Consider the following 21,992-nt stretch of genomic DNA (forward strand, 5'->3'; position numbering starts at 1 on the left):
GACAACCAAGGATCGATTATGATGAGTAAACATACACCCAACACTCTTTTTAATTGTCCGAACACGTGTACGACATGGATGGCCCTAGTTCTTGATTATGATTGATTGGAAATTCATCATATCTTAGTCCAGATTTTTGGAGTCAATGGCTAGTAAGTGAGTTAGTCAATTATAACTAATTTATTAAAATATATATTGAGAGGAATATTATTTAAGTATTAATTAATGGAGACCCAAAAAAGGGACACCAATATAAAAGCTAGATAAGCTAAAAAAAAATATTAATTTTGTGGGATGGTTTTTTTAAATGTAAATACTTCCCCTTAGTTTTTAATTCATATGATGCACTTATAAAGGAGAAGAAGAAGAAATAAGAAGAATGAAAAACCAATATTCTGTTATTTGTATTACAATATAATTGTACTCCTATTGTGTAAGGAAAGAATGTCACATTTTCTCCCTACTCCAATACATGCATTTATCCCTTTTTATATCCTCCTATCATCATTTCCTTTCCACTTAAATTTTCTTTCTTTCTACCTTTTTTTTTGTAAGAAAATAAACAAAGAAAACTATTTTATAATTATATTTTCCCCTGATTTGTTTTTCTTTAAAAGTATTTTCTGTTAAAACAAAGGGTGGTGATAAAGGTCGCAAGTGTAACAACATTTAGTTAACGCAATCTTACGTGTTGAAGATTTTGTTTGGTATATATAGGCGCCACGTAAGCTATGCGTCATCAGAATATCTTTTTACTGCAATATTTTTACTATGAAAAATATGTAAATAAGGTAGTCGATATGAAGAAAGAAACAAATTAGAATATTAAGATTTTCCAACCTTTTTTCGTAACCTGTATAATAGGTTGTATAAGTTAAATATTTTAGTTTACAATTTAAATAATGACACATAAGCATGTTATGTCATCATTATGCACGGTTTAAAGGTTGCATGTTGAGACATTTATCATTTTCGTAAATTAATTAACGGAACCTTAGTCTTTCATAGTTTCATTGCTGTGGAGGGACTATTTGTTCATTATTGGTACTCAATTGCTTTGCAACAAGTAAGCAATTATTCGAATATTAAAACATCATATTCATCTCCGATGCAAGAAAATTATACCAAACAATTGGACACTTTCAAATTAAATTTAAGGATGAAATTTGACACAACGAGACGATTAACGGCCTATTTAATTACTGGCTGGAAAAAACGATTTCTTTGAAAACGATTTTTATTATGATAGATTTGTATTTGATTAAGACCCTAATTAGAATATTTTTTAAGTAGAAAGAGCTAGATTTGATGCAAATTAATAAGCTTGTTGATTATTTCAAAAAGCTATTTGGGGTTTTTCAAATTTGACACAACGAGACGATTAACGGCCTATTTAAAGAGATTTGTAGGTTTTAAAAGCTAATTTAGAAAAAGTTCATACGAGATGAGGAGCTTTTAGTATCAGCTACAAGTACTATATATGTAAAACAACTAACAACAATACATAGTATCAACTACTGTATATTTACCAAACATGCACTAGCTTTTTACACAAACAAGGTATTAAAACCACCTAATCAAACGGGCTAATGTAAATGGGTATAGTCAAACAAGCAAGACAATATATACAAACTAGCTAACAATTAAAAGCTAACAACTTTTAACTAAATGGAGCCTAAATTTGATGTTATTAAGTATAGATGGTGAATGGTCGTTTATCAATGAAACTATCTTATATGATGAATGTCAAGAAAACAAAATAAAAGTATACTTCGTCGGTTTCTTTTACTTGCAACACACTTCCTAAAACGTTGTTTAAGAAAGAGAAGTCGTAAATGAACAAATCGACCAAAACAACTTTACAATCGACAAGAGGTAAAGACACATCAGATTACTAGATTTAATAACTTATTTCAGTGAATTTAACTGTGTACCTTCTCTAATCACTTTATTAAATATCGCACCAAAACGATGTGTTGTAATTTGTAAATATATATATAAAAAAAAACGAAGAAATACTATAAATCTATATATACATACTAACATACGCACTTACATACACGTAAGTTGGTATAATGTTACTCCGTAGTGTACAATAGAAAGTGGTAAGATTATAGGGTGTTATTGAAAGGTAAAGGTCTAGGACCCCCCCTCCCTCCCCCTTAATAAATGCACCTTTATAAAGGATGGGGTTGCACCACTAAAGTTGTCACAGTTTCCCTCTTCAAAGAGATCACCACCACCTCCCCCTTTCTCTTTCCTCTCTTCTTCTTCTTTCAAACTTCGACACCACCAAATATTCACCAAACAAGGTACACAAATCTCTCATTTTATTTAATTTACTATACTTTTATAGTAACATCATGTTAGATTACATGCATATATTATAATATATCATTTTAATTAATGTGTGTGCATGGCTTGACACTTCTTAATTAACACTTGATGTTAAAGTAGCAATGATGGAGAAGGTGAATTCCACCATGGGTTTAGTCCGGACGAAATCAGACCAGCTAGTGGAATCAATGGCGGCAGCCATGGCGGCGATGAAATCACCACCGTCAGGGGACGGGAGTATGGTGCCTTCTACGGCAGACGGATCGCGTAAATCTAGCCGGAGAATAACCTCTCCAGGGGTGAGTAGACACTACAACAATAGTCATATTAGGAAAACAAGGAGTGCGCAATTGAAGCTTGATATTGATGACCTTAGCAATGGGGCTGCCCTTAGTAGAGCGTCTAGTGCTAGCTTGGGACTCTCTTTCTCCTTCACTGGCTTTAGTGTCCCTCCTGAAGATATTGCTGATTCTAAGCCCTTCAGTGACGATGATATCCGTAAGTCCTTTATTTATTTATTTGTTTTTATTTTTCTTTCATTTAAACTGAGTCATTTAATAATTAATTACTGAGTACTAGAATGGATAATATAGTTTTTATAGTATTATAATATAAACCTAAATTAATTATTCAGGTACATATAAAATCTATCTTGTATTCAGGTATACGTAAGAGTATTTTTTTTCTGATTTGAAAAGTTTTGCTCATTTCATTTTCTCTAACTGGATAATACCGATTACTAAGCAAAAAAAACTCCTAGCATTCATAGTTGACGAATTGAATGGCTCGAACTTATAATCCATGGAACATGATTGGTAAGTTCTACACCTATCTTAATGAAAAAAGGGAAGTACATCCTCCTCCGTTCTATAATGTTTCTCATGTTTACTATATGGTCAAAGTTCAAAAACTTAGATCGCAATTAATAGTATAAGTAGGAAAAATATTAACCTGCGGGATGTCATTATATTTTTTTCAATGTAAATTTTCTACACATCAATTTTTTATAATTTTTACTAATATGATATTTAAACGTTTAATGGTCAAAATAGTGCATTATAGACCGCGCATAATGAAAAAGTTAGTTACAATATGGGACGGAGTATATAGTAGTCCGTATGTAAAAGGGAAACAATGGAAAGATATAGGTGAAGAATGCTAGAACATACAACTAATCTAGCTTTTAGAAGACAAGTTGTGCATGGTTTTAGATAGTGACAAGCTACTAGTCTACTACCCATAAGTATATTTCAAATAAAGCCTGGATTGTTCAATGTTCCTTTCTTTTCTTTCTGGTAAAGACAAGTGGATGAACTTAACAATTAACATTATCTTTTTGTTTAGATTAATAATGAACGATAAAAGAGAACTTACAATTAAACGTTTTTCAAATAAATGATAGAGCCATCTTATAATTAGGTATAAGAAAGATTGATTATATCCCCTACAATGTTAAGAATGTCCTAATGGTGTACTTCTATACTGTTGTAATACTCCGTAGGTCAAAAGAAAAGTGTAAATAATGTAAAGATTCAAATAGTACATAAAAAGTGGAAGATTGATAACCCAAACAATCTCGATTCATTTGACTTGATAATTTCATACGGAATACAATCAAAAAAACATTTGAACAACAGTTGCACAAAAACTAGGGTCGCTCGTTTTTCTTATTAGCATGGGATTGGATGTTCATTTTTAATTATGAAAGACGTAAACATCCCTGTGTGGAATAATTAAAAGTATAAAACCCTAAAGTGATTGTACAAAAAGTACTCTATATAATAGTATTCTGTATGCACTAGTGGAAAATAGTTTGCTCATATTACCTATCATTGGGATTAAGATTATGGAGTGTGTTAGGAAACATTACATTTTTTCACTAAAGGAGATTAATATTTTTTTTTATTTGAAGGGACACCTTAATGTTTGAGCGATTTCCTCCAATATTGTTTGATGATTCGTAAATTCCCAATATACGCTACTTTTTCACTTATTTCCCACTCTATCGTCCATGTCAGCAAGAAAGCCGGTCTAATTTTTTTTTATAAAATCTACAATAAACCGCTATCTGAAATAGCGGTTAAAAAGGTAAACCGCTATCTGAAATAGCGGTTTAAAGAGGTAAACCGCTATCTGAAAAACCGGCTTATAAAACCACGCGGTTTTATAAAGTTTTGTTTTAAAAGAAACCGCTATCTCAGATAGCGGTTTATACCATTGAACTGCCATCTGAGATAGCGGTTTGCTTTAAAACAAAACCGCCATCTGAGATAGCGGTTTGCTTTAAAACAAAACCGCCATCTCAGATGGCGGTTCAACGCTGAACCGGAAAAAAAATACTTTTCTTTCTCCTTTACTGACGTGGGCGGTATGGTGGGAATTAAGTTAGAAAGTAACGTATTTTGGGAATTATTGAATCTTTATGCAATATTGAAGGAAATCGCTCTTAATATTTACCAACTTTTAACGGTTTGAAATCAGATAGAGCGCTTAAGTTTAAAATTTTAATTATCCAAGAAATATAATCACTCTTGAGTGATTGAGTTAGAAATATAATCAGTCCAAGAAATATTATCAATCCGTGTATAAAATATGTACGGTTTTTTCATGAAATGCCCCTGAGGTTTGCAAAAACGCACCAAATACCCTCGCGTCTTTTGAATCACATAATATACCCCTATTTTTTCCCAAGTTTGCACCAAATACCCCTAAACCGACCTTCCGTTAAGCCTCCGTTAAGTCGTGTTTATAATTCACAGAATACCCCTATTTATAAACTAAGTTGCACCAAATACCCAAAATATTTTTAAACCGCAGAATTTGATTTCCATAAATCGTTCACCTAATATGGGGATTGAGGATATGCAATTAATAATAGAAAATATTGTCACTCAAATCTTTCACCTAAAATATCACACTTTGTTTGACCAGCAATGGAAATAAAAGGGGGGCGTCTACACAATCACCACCCACAAACATTAATCGGAAAACCAAATCATAGTGGTTCATTTCTATATTAGTTCACCATCACCTCTGGGCTTGAATTCACAGAAAAACAATAACCGACTAGTTTCATATCCCATAGATACAGCAAGGTGGGGCAACAACTTAGCAGGGAAGTGCTAATAATCAACTGACTTTAGCTCACTCTAATAAAATGAGATCAAAATTACAAGAAAAAGAAAGGAACATGACTGTCATGATGAATTCAAGGGTGAAATATAACCAATTTCAACTAGAAAGCACAACCAAAGAGTATATAGAAATCAAAACTGTAGAAATCATCATCATCAAGTTGTTATCTGAAATTGCTACTACAAATGACCAGCAACTTCATCTGCTTTACGATACCTAGGGCCTTGAACCCAAGCACCATCAATGGGGGCAATAACTCCAGTCAAGCCATCGTCGACAAAATCACAACCCTCTTCCCCTCTAAAACAGCCTTCACCGGCGCCAACTTAAGCTTCACACCAAAGTCCCTAATCCTCTGTGAAGGCTCGATAAAGGTTCTCCCCACATAATGGGACCTAATCAAACCCTTTTGAAAGGGCACACCAGCTTTCTCAGCATCCCCAAGAGCAGCAACAACCCCAGAATCAGGCACTGCAATAACCACATCACATTCAACAGGCGAATCAAACCAAATAAAAAACGCCTAGAAATCAAACGCCAATTTGTAATCAAAAGAACTAATCAACAACAAACCCAAGAATCACAACCAAACCACCGATCAAAATCCGGCGAAATTTGTCGATCCCTTGCCAGAAGACCCGAAACCCATCCCTAATTCAAACCCAATGAGAAACTTCCTTCTACTGGGCAATTATAATTATCAAAGGAAAGAGAAGAAGCTTTGTAGAGCTTTACTTGATAAGGAGAGAGAAAATAATTTGGGTTTGGAATCTGGTCACGAGGATGATGCAAGTGAGGCTGTTGGGTTTGGAATCTGGTCACGAGGATCACCAACATCTTGCCCCCATTTGTAGTAGCCACTATACTTCAAAATCGTGGGTTAGGCTTGCCGGCGACCAGAGATCGGCCTCCGCCGGCGAAAAAAGAGCGGAGATCGGATGCCGCCGGCGACCAGAGAGCCGGAGGAAGAACATCGGAGAGGAGAGAGAAAAAGATAGAGAAAATGGTTGAGATTTCTTTGGGAATTTTGTCAAAAAACATGTTTTAAGGGCAAAATAGTAAAACGCGACTAACGGCAGACTAACGCCGTTAACTCAAAGGTGTATCTCATGAACAGTACGCAAAAATAGGGGTATATTATGTGATTCAAAAGACGCGAGGGTATTTGATGCGTTTTTGCAAACCTCAGGGGTATTTCATGAAACAAACTTGTAGTACATATATTCTTTTTTTTCTTTTTTTTGAGGTAGTAGTACATATATTCTTTGTGAGACTCAGTTCACCCCGTGTTTATTCAAAGTAGCAATCCACGACAATTAAGATTCATTGTTTGTTTAGATAAACATAACTTGAAATACAATGTTCCACAAATTAAAGGAAGGATTAGTCCCAATAGGAGCTCGATCGATCTTGATGTTAATGGAGGAAATTAAGAAAGGGGGGGAGTTGAAACTATTGATGGCAACCCACCATACATGAACGAGCCTCCATCACTATGCTTTAATGTGAAATCATCAACTGTATAGTAACCAAAGTGGGGTCCATTGTCCACGTTATTTTTCTAAACAATGCACCTAATATTAACATTCAAAACTTATATAGCCAAGAAATTGCAAAATCGTACAAGGACCACACACAAAAAAAAAGAAAAAAGAAAATAAAAGTTTTTGTGATATGTCAAAGTTGATGAATTATTTTCAATGATAAAAATCCTGAATTACCCTACAAAAATAAAGAGCGAACCTTACAAAGACAAAGGTCATTGTTAGTAGGAAAGTTTTCCTTTGTTTTCCACCTCTAGTCTTTATATCGAGGGACCCTTTTTTGATTTTAATGCTAAACCCTTTTGCTTACTGTTTAGTACTGATTAGGACATACCCTTTGCTATGCCTATGTACTACCATTGTCCGTCGTAGTACATCCACAACTCGTTAATTTTAGTACGATACTACGGGATACTTATAAATCAAGGCAAATTTTGTTTTGGCCCTTCAATACCCGAATGGAGAAATTGTTTAAAGATGTACTATCGATTTGTCCTTCGTATGTGCAAAAAGTACACAAAGTTCATTTACGGCCACAAAGTTAGTGTACGTTTTTTAAAGTTATATTCCGCTCTTGCTTACTACGGAGTATTTAGTACTGATTAGGACATACCCTTTGCTATGCCTATGTACTACTACTGTCCGTCGTAGTACGTCCATAACTCGTCAATTTTAGTACGATACCACAGAGTACGTATAAACCAAGGTAAATGTTTTGGCCTTTCAATCCCCGAATGGAGAAATTATTTGAAAATGTAATACCAATTTATCCTTGTATGTGGAGGTACACAAAGTTCAATTACGGCCACAAAATTGGTGTACGTGTTTTGAAAGTAATATTTCGTATACATGAGTACCGATATAACCCCGTATATGAAAAATGTTATAAACATTATGCACATCAAAACAAAAGTTGAGCTTTTATTCAATTATTGGTTAGGGTATCATCATCAAATACATGTACATCTTCACAACTGTCTCTTTTGTTTTTATGGAAGCAGCTATCTCTTATTTTGACTTTTTTGTTTTTTTTCTTTTTCTTTTGGGAAAAGGCTGGAAAATTGAAAATAAACAACAAAATACTGACCTTCCAATTCTTGCATTTTCTGTAAGTCAACTTAACAAGTGCAGTTAATAATTTTGGAGTACATCAATGTTTCTCTGATAAAATAAACATGTATGGAGTATTCACTATTAAACCTATTATGTCAATGATGTCTTGGCCTAGTGATTAAAACTTGATGGCTTGTGTATAATAGGTCTCAGGTCCGAATCTCCCCGCCCCCATTTATAATTTACATTGCCCTCGTAACCCATTCGCACCAAAAAAAAAAAAACTATTAAACCGATTATTTATACACGAGTCTTAACTCCTAATTGCACAATAACTACTTATACTAAGTAGTAAGTACTCCGTAGTTCAATTTTGTAGCTCCAAAAAGATTGGGAAGAATTATTAGTAATTATTCAATTTAATCAAAGTAAATTGCATAATAATCCATCATACCTTTGTACATAAATAGTTATTACACGTCCTAAGCTCCTAATTCATATTGTAACATTTGACTTCTTAATAATTGTATAGTACATCTAGCAACTTTTTTTTTCCTACATTTATATGTGACTATTATTTCTAAACGATAAAGTTCGTATTTGCTATCTGTCTATGTCAAAAACTCACACTCATCAAGTCTTTCAATTGGACTGATTAAGCCAATCAATCATGCATTCAAAAATCAAAGTGGTATACGTCTTGGTAGCTACCCAACAACGTTTGAAAAAGGGAAACCCCATCTTAACGTGTTAGAGATTTGAAACCACTAACAATAATGGAAATCCAATATTGCTACTCCTACTTTGCCCAATCAACCCCAAACTTTACACACGTCCCCTCATTTTTGGTTCATTATTTGGAATTACAAACTAGTGGAATTAGCAATAACCAATCTACTCCGTAATTAATAGTTAAGCATACTACTTTACTTTGAATCTTCGCAACATGCACTAACTATTTCCATCCGTATCTAACTGAAAGTCATGTATACTAGTAGTTTGGAATATTAGGAAAAAAACAAAGTTAAATTATGCGTAGGCCCTATTTGACAATCAACTGTTAGTTTTTAGCTTAGATGTTACCTGGTTAGCTATTTGTATTAACCGGTTGCATTAGTTGTTTGTGTAAAGTGTTTGGTAAATTAGCTGTTAGTTATTAGTTGTTTACCGTGCAAAATGATCGTTGATGGCATTAATATAAAGTAATATATGTTGATAAAAGTTGTCATTTTACACCTACTTCAAACCTCTAATGCAAAAAGCTCATCTTTTTCAAAATTAGCTTTTTCATCCCACAACTCTCTTGCAAACCTCTCATATCAAACACTCCAATTAGCTTATTAAAATGGTCAAACCTCTAATTCATCTCAAAAAACTCTTTTTTCTCCAAACCTTTTATAACCAAACACCCCCATAGATTTCGAACATGAATGCAATTTGTAAACGATTGAACGCCTTTTGTTCTAAAACCCGGATGACTATAGCATGTTTAGTTTTAGTTCCCCATATAGATTATACCGTCAATAACCTTTACATTACATAACATGGAGATGGGGAGGAAATTTAGAAGTTATAGTAAGTGAAATTGAAAAGAAAGTGCATTTTGGTTGTTGCAGCTGAAGATCTTGAAGCGGGAACACGAAAGAAGAGGCTTGAAGCAGAACCAACTTTGCCAATCTATTTAAAGGTACGTAACTAACAACATACTGTATATACTAACACTAATAATCCATACAGTATAATGCATCCATGGTGTAGATCATCCTGCATTTACGCTACAAAAAGGCAATGTGGATTAATTCTATCACTCACTAGTCACTTACCTATGTATCTGAACAGGGACCGGGGTTTGGAGATTTTAGCTACACACAGATCAACGGAATCCCATTGCATTGAATATGGCTATAAATCATGCATACTCAGGTTCAGTCTTGTACAGACCTTGTTTCCTATGACAGTATGTACAAGACATCTAATCAGATCACAAACTACTAGTTAAACAAACTAGCAAAGTAGCAAGATGGAGAAATAGAACTAGAACGGAATGCCCTTTTACTGTTTTTACTCGTAGGGAGGGTAGAGAAGTGACGAGAGTGCACCCTATATTAGTGGCTGTGTTTGTACACGGAATTTCCTTCATATATACTAGTCTGATGCAACTATTATAAGGTTACTGATATGAGTTGATTATTTCCTGAAATGTTGCAGTTCAAAGAAGTGACGTACAAGGTTGTTCTGAAAGGATTAACGACAGCAGAAGAGAAAGAAATCTTACATGGAATTACAGGTTCAGTGAGTCCTGGAGAAGTGCTTGCTCTGATGGGTCCTTCAGGAAGTGGAAAGACAACGCTTTTGAATGTGCTTGGAGGAAGGTTAAGGCAGCCCAAAGCTGGTGGTTCAGTTACGTATAATGAACAGCAGTACTCAAAGTTCCTGAAAAGCAGGCAAGTATATATACGAGTAGATTAATTAATTTTCTAATTAATTTAATATCAAGTCTTAATTATACGGAGTAAGTTTTATGAGAGTATTCAACTTATGTATGACACTTGCAGGATAGGATTTGTGACTCAGGATGATGTTCTATACCCTCACCTTACTGTGAGAGAAACCCTCACATATGCTGCATACCTACGGCTCCCTAAAACATTAACAAAACAGCAAAAGGAACAACGAGCTATGGATGTCATATGCGAGCTAGGGTTAGAGAGGTAACCTTCATTTTGTGGTCTGTCAATACAAACAGGAATCTACCAGTGCCTTTATAAAGGAGAGCTACTGATTCTCTAAAATATAAATATGTGCAGATGTCAGGACACAATGATAGGCGGTTCCTTTGTTCGTGGAGTTTCAGGTGGAGAGAGAAAGAGAGTTTGTATTGGTAATGAGATTTTAATCAACCCTTCCCTTCTTTTCCTAGATGAACCAACCTCGGGTTTGGATTCTACAACCGCCTTAAGGATCATCCAGGTCTTGCAAGATATAGCTGAGGTACACTAACAAATGCTACTTCCAATTATTTATCAAAATTCTTAATGAACAAGAGTTTCAGATAACAGGACAGTTGACACTGACATACCTCTCATCTGGTAAATCTTGCAGGATGGGAAGACGGTCGTAACTACAATCCACCAACCATCAAGCAGACTTTTTCACAAGTTTGACAAACTGATCCTTCTTGGAAAAGGAAGCTTGCTTTACTTTGGAAAGGCATCGCAAGTGATGAACTATTTCTCCACCATAGGGTGCACCCCTCTGATATCCATGAACCCAGCAGAATTCCTGCTAGACCTTGCTAATGGGAACATAAATGATGTAACTGTACCATCAGAATTAGATGATAAGGTACAGATAGGTGACCCAGAAACCGAGAAAAACCATGGTAAACCATCTGCTGCAGTAATCCATGATGTAAGTCATCCCTGCCTCTCAGTCACACTTGTAATTAATTTAATGTCCTCACATATAATACAGAATGATCCGAAAGTACAATCACAACTTAAAAATTATGAACAATGAAATTAATCTAGCTAAGTTTCATTGCATTATTGCAGTATCTGGTGGAATCCTACGAATCACGGGTAGCAGAGAAGGAAAAGAGGAAGCTTGGAGTTCCTATACCGATTAATGAAGAAATGAAGTTAAAATTAACTTCAGCAAAGCGAGAATGGGGAGCAAGCTGGTGGCAACAATATTCAATCCTATTCAAGAGAGGAATCAAAGAGCGAAGACATGAGTATTTTAGCTGGCTGCGGATAACTCAAGTTTTGGCTACTGCAGTTGTACTAGGATGTCTTTGGTGGCAGTCAGATAGCAAAACCGAAAAGGGGTTAGAAGATCAGGTATGCTAAAGTTACATTCCAAATGCCACACTTAGGTTAATTTCTGCTCTAATTACATTCCAAATGCTACAGTTAGGTTAATTTCTGTGAATATGTAAGAGAATATCCCTAAAATGTAGAGTGATCTTTACAGCTTTACTGATATCATGAAGATCACTAGACAGTCTATGAAAAAACGGATTCAGTCAATATTTACAATGGGGACTGACATTCTAACCAGATACTGATCTTTCAATCTTTCAACCTTTGCAGGCAGGGCTGCTTTTCTTTATTTCAGTTTTCTGGGGTTTCTTTCCAGTATTTACAGCGATTTTTGCGTTTCCTCAAGAAAGAGCCATGCTTTTAAAAGAAAGAGCGGCTGACATGTATCGACTGAGTGCCTATTTCCTAGCAAGGACGACAAGTGACCTACCACTTGATCTCGTCCTTCCAGTTCTCTTCCTGCTAGTAGTCTACTTCATGGCAGGCCTAAGGCTTGACGCTGGGATTTTTTTCCTAACAGTGCTCACAGTTTTTCTTTGCATTGTAGCAGCACAGGTATCTCATTTCAATCAACTCTTCCACAATCAGTCAGCAAATTTCTTCAATATCATATTCATATGTTAGGAATCATTTTCATTAACTTTGTATGATCTGCTGTAATGGCAGGGACTTGGACTGGCAATAGGTGCTTCACTAATGGACATAAAGAAGGCAACAACTCTAGGTTCTGTAACAGTAATGACCTTCATGTTGGCTGGTGGATACTTTGTAAAGGTAAGGCCATCATAAGCATTAATGTTTACAGGATTAGATTCGAAAAGAATGTACTTCATCCGTCCTAAATAATAGGCCACATAACCGTATTCACTGAAGATATTCCAACCCTATTGACATAATTGCATTACACTGACACTGATAACTATTGTTCTTCTGCAGAAAGTTCCAGTATTCATATCTTGGATCCGTTATCTTTCTTTCAACTACCATACCTATAGGCTGCTTCTAAAAGTCCACTATGAGAATCACGTTCGACCAAGAAATTTGATGAAATTTGACAGTGGCCTAATGGAGGTTGGTGCTCTGGTTGCCATGGTCTTTGGCTACCGACTGTTAGCATACATAGCCCTTAGGAGAATGCGACTTAAATGATAACCTAAATCCCAACGGATCAATTCATCGGACAACGGAGCCACACAGAATACATTTTACTCCGATAACAGATGCCTACGAGGGTGAATCATGTCATTGTCAGACTGTCAAACAGTTTAAAGGATGGGAGAAAGCTAGCCTAGCAAAGATGCTGATCCAACTGCAGTTCTCTAAGTACTTTTAGTTATTACTTCAACAAAGAGCATAGAGTGGTTACATGTCAGTTGTCCTATAAGTGTAGAGATTATGTGCAAAATATCTCGAGTTAAGCTTCTTTTTCTGGTAATCTCAGTCTCAAATTCTCAACTTTATCCTATAAATTAGTGTTAGTTCTCCTAATTAGTGTAATTACATCCAAATCATGGGGAAACTGTTAGCTAATTCAGTGAAAGCAAGACAGTTGAAATTCAGTTAGTTGGGCTTATTAAAGAAGAAAAAGATTTCATATATGTAGAACAGTAAATGCTCTTTTTTGTACACTTTAAGGTTCACGTGCATTTACAAGAATCATGTATAAGCAACAAAAGAAGTTGTTCAATGACTACTATTTCTGGGACTGAAAAAAAAAAGTACACGTGATTTCACCTCAGCATATTCAAAGCGAAAATGAACCGATTCTGAGACCTGATGCTGCAGTCATCCTTCTGGAACAGTAAGGAACCGATTTTTAGAAATAACATCTCGAAGTTTCTTCACCTTGACTTGAAAAAAGTATGACCTACGTATGCAGCCATGCAGTGCACCCAATTATGCTTTAGTTATACGAGTATTCAGGCCAATGTTCTAAACCAACGAAGCAAGCGAAGGAGACCAGCATCTAATATAGGGGAGGACTTCTCAATACCTACATACAAAAGAATGAGATTAAGGAAATGCAAGTCAGCAATGGATGTTGGACATAAATTAAAAACAACCCAAATTCATTTTTAATCTTCTCTATTCTATAAAGGAACTCTTGAGGTCATTTTAGTAAATGTCCTTTTGGTGTCCCCCTATAGAATAGTCTATAGTACCCTCATTCACAATCTGAATTAATCAAATTGTATTAAATATATAATTAATGCTAAGATTTATGGAAGGTTTAATGCAAGAATGAACGGTGCAGGTCAATTTTCCCATTTCTGGGGCAATTTATTAGCTTAGATATAGATAGTAACAGAACTTCGTCTAATATCTACTAAAGCCCGAAAATTACTAACCAATATCAGCAGCCACTCTATGAGCGCACATTATTCCTGAAAAGGCGACAGCTATGACCCCTTGACCTGGGAAGCAGCTATCACCAACACAGTAAAGCCCGTCTATAGCCTGCAAATTCGACAACAGACAACCCCATTCACAAATCAAGATACAGGTGGAAAACCATGAAATGTCAAACCGTGTAACTTTCAACTAACCGTCGTATTGAATGGCATTCCCAGTAATCCTTTAGGAATTGAGCGTGGCATAGGTCCATATGTGCCACTATCACGAGCCAAAAACCGCCTGTGTGTTTTTGGCGAACCAATCTGCGGATGCATTTCAAAATGAGAGAATGACATGAATTTATCTATTGTTCCAGTTCCCACAAAAGGTTAGCTTTAGAAATAATGACCAACTTAGATGCCATAAGTTATGAAGAAAATCCAATTCAGGGATGGAGGGACCTGTATTTTTCATATTCATAATCCCACTTTGGTGAACTAAGGCTGTAAAAAACGTTAATGATCTCACACTAACGCCATTAAATCTTCGTTTAAAAGTGACATGTCAAACAAGATTCCATTTCCCGTATCAGGCCACTAAAATGAGAACGTGAACAAAAACAGGTATTTAAAACGAAATTTGGTCATAGCTAGGGTACCAAATTGGGAACTTTCCTTATTAAGTGATATACTTGTAGCCTCCAACTTAAGAAACTAGCTTGCTTTAACATTTAAAACCAGCAAAAAATCAAAATAGACATGTAAAGAGAAACATTAAACCTGCAAAGCTGTCAGAAACAATGCTTATCAGGTGATTCTGTCCCTCGTCAAATATCTTAATCAGGTTCAAAGTGTTTGTTACACCAGTGACCAGACCACTCAAACAAGTTTAATCCAACTCAAGAAGAAAGCATTGCAGAAAAGAGGAGATGATTTATGAACTTGACTGGGAAACCGACAGAGAGGAGGGAGGGCACACAGATTTAACCAGCATTACAGTCTAAAAACAAAAAAAACTAAGCTTGTACGGTTGCGCCTATAATCAAAGTAATCAAACATTGAATTCCAACAGCAGCAACAAAATAGAATGGAAGTACCAATGCCCTAAATACAAGGAGTTGCTAAAAACTGGTTATCTGTAACCATACCTCCTTAAACAATATGGAAGATTTAAGCCCTGGAAACAGTTTCTTTTCTAATCTGCTTATTATTTCATCAGCAATAAGCTCCTTCTTTGTGTTGTAATCTGCTGAAGACAGTCCCTGTGACATTAAAAACCTGATTTTAGATTTTGTCAAACCCTTTACGTGTATTAAGATTTCAAAACATTCTTAATAGATTTTAGAAGGAAAAGATCATTACATAAACAAGCAAGAGAAAGAAGATAATATGTATTTCCCCTCAAGAATTAAACAAAACAAAAGAAAGTGACGATGTAATCTACATAGTCATGAGTGCACCTGCCAATCATCAATGGAGGAAGTTGTAAATATGTGGAGAATGTGATGTCCGCTAGGAGCCAATGAAGAATCAAGAATGGTGGGAATGCTCAAAAATATACTGCCATATGACTCCTCTAAGTTTTTCCAGTCATTCTGAGAGACAAAGAAACAAAACCATTAGTTAATTTGTTCCTCAAATTGCATCCACAATTCCAAAATGTCTGTCTACCACCTCAAGAACAAAGTGGTGGCAATCCGTATCCGGCGGCAAGACTTCAGCCTTGACTCCCATGTGAATTGAAAGAAAGGATGGAGCCTTGACATATAACTTCTGAAAATTTTCCTCTTCTTTTGGAAGTTTCTCAGCTTTTAAAAGCTTGCCTAGAGTGCAAGACCTCCGTTAATGTGACGGAGTGTAAAACTGCAAACTCTAAATCAAAAAGGACGTTAAAGTGTAGCTCCTTGCCCAAACTTACCAAAGGTATCCCACCTAGTAGCATTTGATATGATGGTTTTGGCATAAAATTCACTTCCATCAGACAGTCTCACTCCAATCTGTAAATTTATACATGAAGGCCATAAAGGCGAAGCCAAAGTTTCTAATAAGCCCTTCAAATCTCCTATCACTAACATATTCCAGTATCTTGAGCTAAGTTGGAACTTACAGCCTTTCCATGCTCCAGAATGATGTTTTTAACATTTGCTTTGTAAAGTATTTTGCTCCCCTGATCAACAAGACCTTGTGCAAGGGATTTGGCAATTTTACCAACGCCGCCAACAGGGTAGTTGATACCTCCAAAATGCCTATCACATAAAACCTATCATAAAGCATATTATAAGAATAAAAAATAAGAAAAATATATGGAATGGAAAAAACATATGAAATATCTTACCATACTTGCATTTATCATAGGAGTTTGCATAGCATTAACAGTGCTGACAATGAAACACTGTAGAAGATACACATATTTAACTATCAGATCAAACTGTTATTCTCGTGTTAATGTGTTATAAATCAAAAAGCACGCCAATGGATTGAACTTTAAAGATGACAAAGTAGCTTGAGTTACCTCAGCATCTATGAAGGACAACAATTGAGGGTCTTTAATGTATTTACGGGCAATTGCTCCAGCATTTTGAGGCAAATTATAGGCTGCAAATGCAAGTAGCAGAATGTTAAACTATAAGCATGGAGCAATTTCCTTTTTAAGGAATTTAAAGAAAAGTAGCATCTAGGAAAACACCAAATTTGTTCTTAACAAGAGAGAGATCATTAGAGCTTTCAAGTTTCAAAATAATGGTATAAAACTATATTTTCTTAGACATGAATTCAAGAGCAATGCAAAGTCCAGCACTTAATTCACACTTAGATTGTCTTCCCCATATTATTGCCTAGTTTAATTTCTAACATGGCAAGCAATTTTCTATATTTTTCAAAAACCAGACACAAAGACAAGCACAATTTTAACTCTAATTAATCAAGAAGTGAATAAGAAGAAAAAAATACACACGCCACCTAGTGGATCTGGCCCCTGGTCAAGATGTAGGCAAGATGTTTTTCTTTCTTCTAAAACTCCATGGACATAATTAAGATTACAATTTTGTTTTACTAGCATAGGGTTAACTATCACAACAATGAAAACTATGGAAAACGCTCCTCATGAAATAAAAAAAATTAGAGTAACTCAATGCATATTACATTTTCCGCTCAACCTGCCACCCGAACCCAACAGAGGTTTCAAGTCACTAGAAGGTAGAAATCCATAGTTCCACCGTCCTAAACTTATCTTCCAAAAGTAATGAAATTGTAGCTAACATCTAAAGTAAGTACTTACCAAGGGTTAAGCATTCAAGGGGCTTCTGAAAAAACTGCCCGAAAAGGTAGATTGGTTCTTCAAGTGACTTCAGCTCCAATGAGTTCAGGGCATTGAAGATCTATGTAATTCATACTATTAATGAGACCAATGGCTGACAATGGAAGAACCAAGCTCAAGATAAGCCACAGAAGCATAACTCAAAACTGACCTTCCAGCACTCCCCATAAAAATTCAATATTCCGTCCTTCTCGTGGGGAAATTTATTAGTCAGTTCAGTGATAAAGTCACTGTACTCTCTATGCACTCGAACAGAAAGGTTATTTGGGAGGTGATAATGAACAGTAGTTGGGTCTGGTATGACTTCCATCTTACATCCTACTGCAGCCAATGCTTGGGTGATTAAGTTCAGATTACCCTGTCCATATCCAAGGCATTAACAAAAGCTACCAGATAAAAAAATATATATAGCAAATGGAAAGGTTAATACAACATACTACGTAAATTCATATAACACTTGGTACAACTAAATTTCCCATCCCCTTTCTAGCTACCCTGAATTTCTGTCTTCTCTCCTTCTAACCCTTTCTATCTAACTCATGCCTCAATAACCACCGTTTGGATGGGGCAAAATCATCATATTTAACTACCACCACCATGAGGCAACTACTTCCATTTATAGATGACAGATTTAGCATCCCGTAAACTTGAGTTCAAAATGGATCACAGCTACACCGCCCCCTACAGCCCTACCGAATATCCAAACATTACAAATTCATCATCATTTGCAAATGGATTCACTTAACAGAAACCAATTTTAAGAGTGAAATAAAACATTTAGTTACTTTATACAAGCAAGCTTTACACATCAACCCATCTTCTGTCTGTGAGCCTTGTTTATCTGGGCTTTAGCAGGCAAAAAGGTCTAAGCATCATAGGATACGATGAAGATGAATAAGGAATGGCTGTCACTAGATAGAATGATTAACAAGTAACACAGTATCTATCAGTGCCACGTTGTAACTTGATGATACAAGATAGTTGTCGTTAAATACACTTACAAGCATCACGTTGCAAACTAGAAGCAGAACAGCAAAATATCATACCTCTACATAATTGCAAATCTGACATCAAGATGGTATTAGAAAAAATCTTATATCATACCTCTACACGATTGCAAATTGTATTTAAATATTGGATTGCATTGGAGTAGTCTATATCAAAACTATTTTGAACATGATGTATGCGTATAAAATGAACTCCACCATAAAAAATAAAAACTACATGGATTAGATAGTCAGAAGAACATAGAACTCAAGCTCTTCAAAACAAGATTAAACTTAAACGGAGAAAGAACCTAGGAATCTCCTTAAGTAATCAACAACAGGCCAACTGTTATGTCAAGGAACCATAAGATTAAGAAATTAATACATTATGCACATGTTTACTGAGATCACAATGACCATTATCTCGCCGGTATGTTGCTGTTCAGCTAGTGAAAGCTTATAAGCCGACAAAATACTTATTGCTAAAGTTGCATCATATGGTGGTCCATTTCTCTCTTCTATAGTTCTATTACATACAACAAAATAAGTTCATCACCAAATCATCATTACACAACATAACCTTTCATGTCTGTTTTGAATTCAGCTTACACATTACTTGCACAATAATCATTAAACTCGAAACAGGCGCCTCATTGTCTAACCATTCTACAAATAAAGCATTCAAATTTGTAAAAACAACTCATAACATCAATAAAAGTCAATTAATCTCCAATGCTGAAATACTCCCCTCTCTAACAACCTAACACAAAGCAAAACCAAAAACAATAAGTACACAAAGAATCATTGGGCACAAACCTTGTCACTAAACCCGAACATTACTGACGAACCGACATCGAAAGTATACCCGGATTTCTCATAAAACCCAGAGCTACCACCAGGGATGATATACTTCTCCAAAACCAAAACCTTGGCACCCTTCACAGCCAACTGGGTTGCTGCAACCAACCCACCAATACCAGACCCAATCACAATTGCATCATAATTCTCCTTTACTTTACCTTCACCACTTTCTCTCTCCACTTCTCTATCTACATTCATCACTGCTCTTAACCTCCCCTCAATTTTTCTATTCATCCCATCAAACGCAAAACCCAATTTCACAGAATTTACACAATAAACCCTACTTTTTTTACTTGATATGACGTTTTCTGTGCGATAGAACCCTAAATTCACACTTGTACAGTTGAAATTACAACATTTGACAGAGCTTTGACGACCCCATGAGCGAAAATTGAGCTGGGTTTTAGTAAATTTAGTAGAAAAACAAGTGAAGTCATGATTTCTTGCTTTGATTTGAGGAAATAAGCAAGAGATTGGGAAATTTTTGCGGTTGGGAGACGCTTGAAGAATTGGGGGTGGAGAATTTGCGAGGAATTGCATTGTGATGACTGATGATGGTGCAGACTTGCTGAAAGTGGAGGAGGGTATTGGATTTTGTGTTAATTTCTCCAACCCTCTTCAGTCTGCCATTTTGGTGGTTATTGGTTACCGTTGGTGTCCACCAGTGGCCCGAGACCGAGCATGAGCCGAAGCTGGGCTCGTTAACTTGGATACGAATTCGAGCCGAGTCTCAAATTTTACGAGTTAACGATGTTAAAAACCTATATATAAAATAATAAGAATGTCATTAAGAGTCCTCTAAATCCTTAATAGAGCAATTCAATACACTCCTACCAAAATTACTTTAATATCTTAATCCTCCCTTAATCCCTCCAAAAAAAAAAATTCACAAATTTTTAAAATTGAATAAATAAACCCTCATTGATAACTTCCCAAGTAAAACTTACGCACAAAAATAAATAAAAAACACACATTTTCATCAAAATGATAAAATTAACCTCCACTAGACCACTACCATGCCCCCTAATCCTACTGGATGCTTAGAGCATCTCCAATGATAAGTTAGAATGAATCGTAGCTTGATTTGCCACATCAAAATTTTAAGTTATTATACTTTCTAGCTACAAGGTGCTCCAACGATAGCTACAAGCCTACAATACATTGTAGCTTGCCAAAATAATAAATGTATGAAATAAATTTTGTTATACACATGTCACATTTTGAGTGGAGGTTTTTAATTCAAGCTTGTAGCTCGTTTGGGCTACAACGGCTTGCAAGCTACTTAATATTTTTTGCCAACAACGGTAAGCTTGTTGCTATATATATTCTTTGTTGTTGTAATTGCAAGCAGGTCTTTAATATTTACCATTGAAGTATCTCTTAAAACTACTACATCAAAAAATAAAACCTCCTTCCACTAAATTCAATTCACTCTTTGTGCCTAAATATTTTGTTTGTGTTCTAATGTTCTATGATTTTTCTATTCTTCTTCGTTTTCTCTGTTTAAGGTACGTGTAATTGCATTGACCTCAAATGTTGGCTTGCTTCAATAATTTAAAATTTTATTATGGTAAGATATGTTTACTTATGATGAATATACAAATTATGTCTCATGACACCATGAGTCCCTCTCTTTCATGCACGATCTCCTCTCGTGCAGTTGTACTATTGCCAACAGTCACCAAGCACCATGAAAATGAAGCCCAATACCAACACCAACATCAACATCGTCATCCTTGAAGCACCATCAATATTAGCATGTCCCATTTGAGCATCATGTTACAAGTAGTTTAGTTCCTTGGTAATTTGAAAAAAGAAAATTCATCAAACTCCCCATTCCTTCTTTTAAATTTGTAATTGTGTAATGTATTATTTCATTATCCCAATGTACACTACTTCACTAATCGAATTTGTTGATCTTGTAAAGAGAAGGGACATTGCGGCCGTAGAATGAGGATGCATTGTGACCTAAGCAATCAGATTTATTGTCTAATGCCTATGTCGCCATCATCTTATTTTTTTGTTTAACGGACTCGACTAATCATCCTTATTTTACCTTAATTAATTTATCTATCATCCTCATCCTCTATTAAAATTTTACAATTTATATTGTCTTACATAGTTTTACACTTATTGTGATAGTTAGAATAAGGGTGGTTTTTTTGTTATATGATACATCCTGATTCAGGTTTCCTAATTTCTTTTATTTCTCCTATTCACTTTTTTTCCAGCTTCCATTGTCGATAGTCAATATTTGTAGCAATCGTTGGAGTAATTAACGAATAAATTAGAACTAAATTATTTAACAAGAGTTTTTTTATTTATTGGATTGGTTATAGAATATAGAGATACTTTGACTGTAGTTCTACACCCCTTATATCATTTAGAATAATAGAAAAAACGTATGGGATACGACAGAGATACGATACATCCAAAAAATGATTAAATATATTTGAGGGCTTGTTTTCTGCTTGATTCTCCCATCAAATTATAACATAAATAATTTATAGGCTTTTCCAGGGTTATCATGAAGTTTTGCCTTTAGTATCTTCATTGCAATTGCTTGAGATGAGTATTTTCATATTTCTTTTTCTCTTTCATCC

The 21,992-nt window shown here is 35.4% G+C and overlaps 2 protein-coding genes across 4 annotated transcripts; one reads left to right on the forward strand and one right to left on the reverse strand.

Moving 5' to 3' along the window:
* The first annotated feature begins 2,144 nt into the window (after window positions 1-2,144).
* LOC110798137 (ABC transporter G family member 22-like) lies at window positions 2,145-13,521 on the forward strand. 3 transcript variants are annotated; one of them, XM_022003286.2, is made up of 11 exons: window positions 2,145-2,312; window positions 2,455-2,835; window positions 9,686-9,756; window positions 10,278-10,513; window positions 10,625-10,780; window positions 10,877-11,060; window positions 11,172-11,480; window positions 11,624-11,911; window positions 12,164-12,448; window positions 12,560-12,667; window positions 12,830-13,521. In XM_022003286.2, the coding sequence occupies exons 2-11, from the start codon at window positions 2,460-2,462 to the stop codon at window positions 13,040-13,042; spliced, it is 2,226 nt and encodes a 741-aa protein (XP_021858978.1). In that variant the 5' UTR covers window positions 2,145-2,312; window positions 2,455-2,459; the 3' UTR covers window positions 13,043-13,521. The 3 variants fall into 3 exon arrangements, with proteins under 3 accessions (XP_021858978.1, XP_021858979.1, XP_021858980.1); XM_022003287.2 differs by having other exon boundaries at window positions 2,172-2,312; window positions 2,458-2,835; XM_022003288.2 differs by lacking the exon at window positions 2,145-2,312 and adding an exon at window positions 9,909-9,992 and having other exon boundaries at window positions 2,782-2,835.
* LOC110798138 (prolycopene isomerase, chloroplastic) lies at window positions 13,464-20,066 on the reverse strand. Its single transcript, XM_022003290.2, has 13 exons — window positions 19,345-20,066; window positions 17,694-17,900; window positions 17,504-17,603; window positions 16,739-16,821; window positions 16,562-16,618; window positions 16,334-16,486; window positions 16,145-16,223; window positions 15,901-16,049; window positions 15,687-15,821; window positions 15,375-15,488; window positions 14,440-14,550; window positions 14,242-14,350; window positions 13,464-13,886 (listed from the first exon to the last, which is right to left on the reverse strand). Exons 1-13 carry the CDS (start codon window positions 19,927-19,929, stop codon window positions 13,813-13,815), a joined length of 1,956 nt encoding a protein of 651 aa, XP_021858982.1. The 5' UTR covers window positions 19,930-20,066; the 3' UTR covers window positions 13,464-13,812.
* Between the last annotated feature and the right edge of the window lie 1,926 nt (window positions 20,067-21,992).

The sequence above is a fragment of the Spinacia oleracea genome, chromosome 6 (genome assembly GCF_020520425.1).
Source record: "Spinacia oleracea cultivar Varoflay chromosome 6, BTI_SOV_V1, whole genome shotgun sequence".
Taxonomy (NCBI): Eukaryota; Viridiplantae; Streptophyta; class Magnoliopsida; order Caryophyllales; family Amaranthaceae; genus Spinacia; species Spinacia oleracea.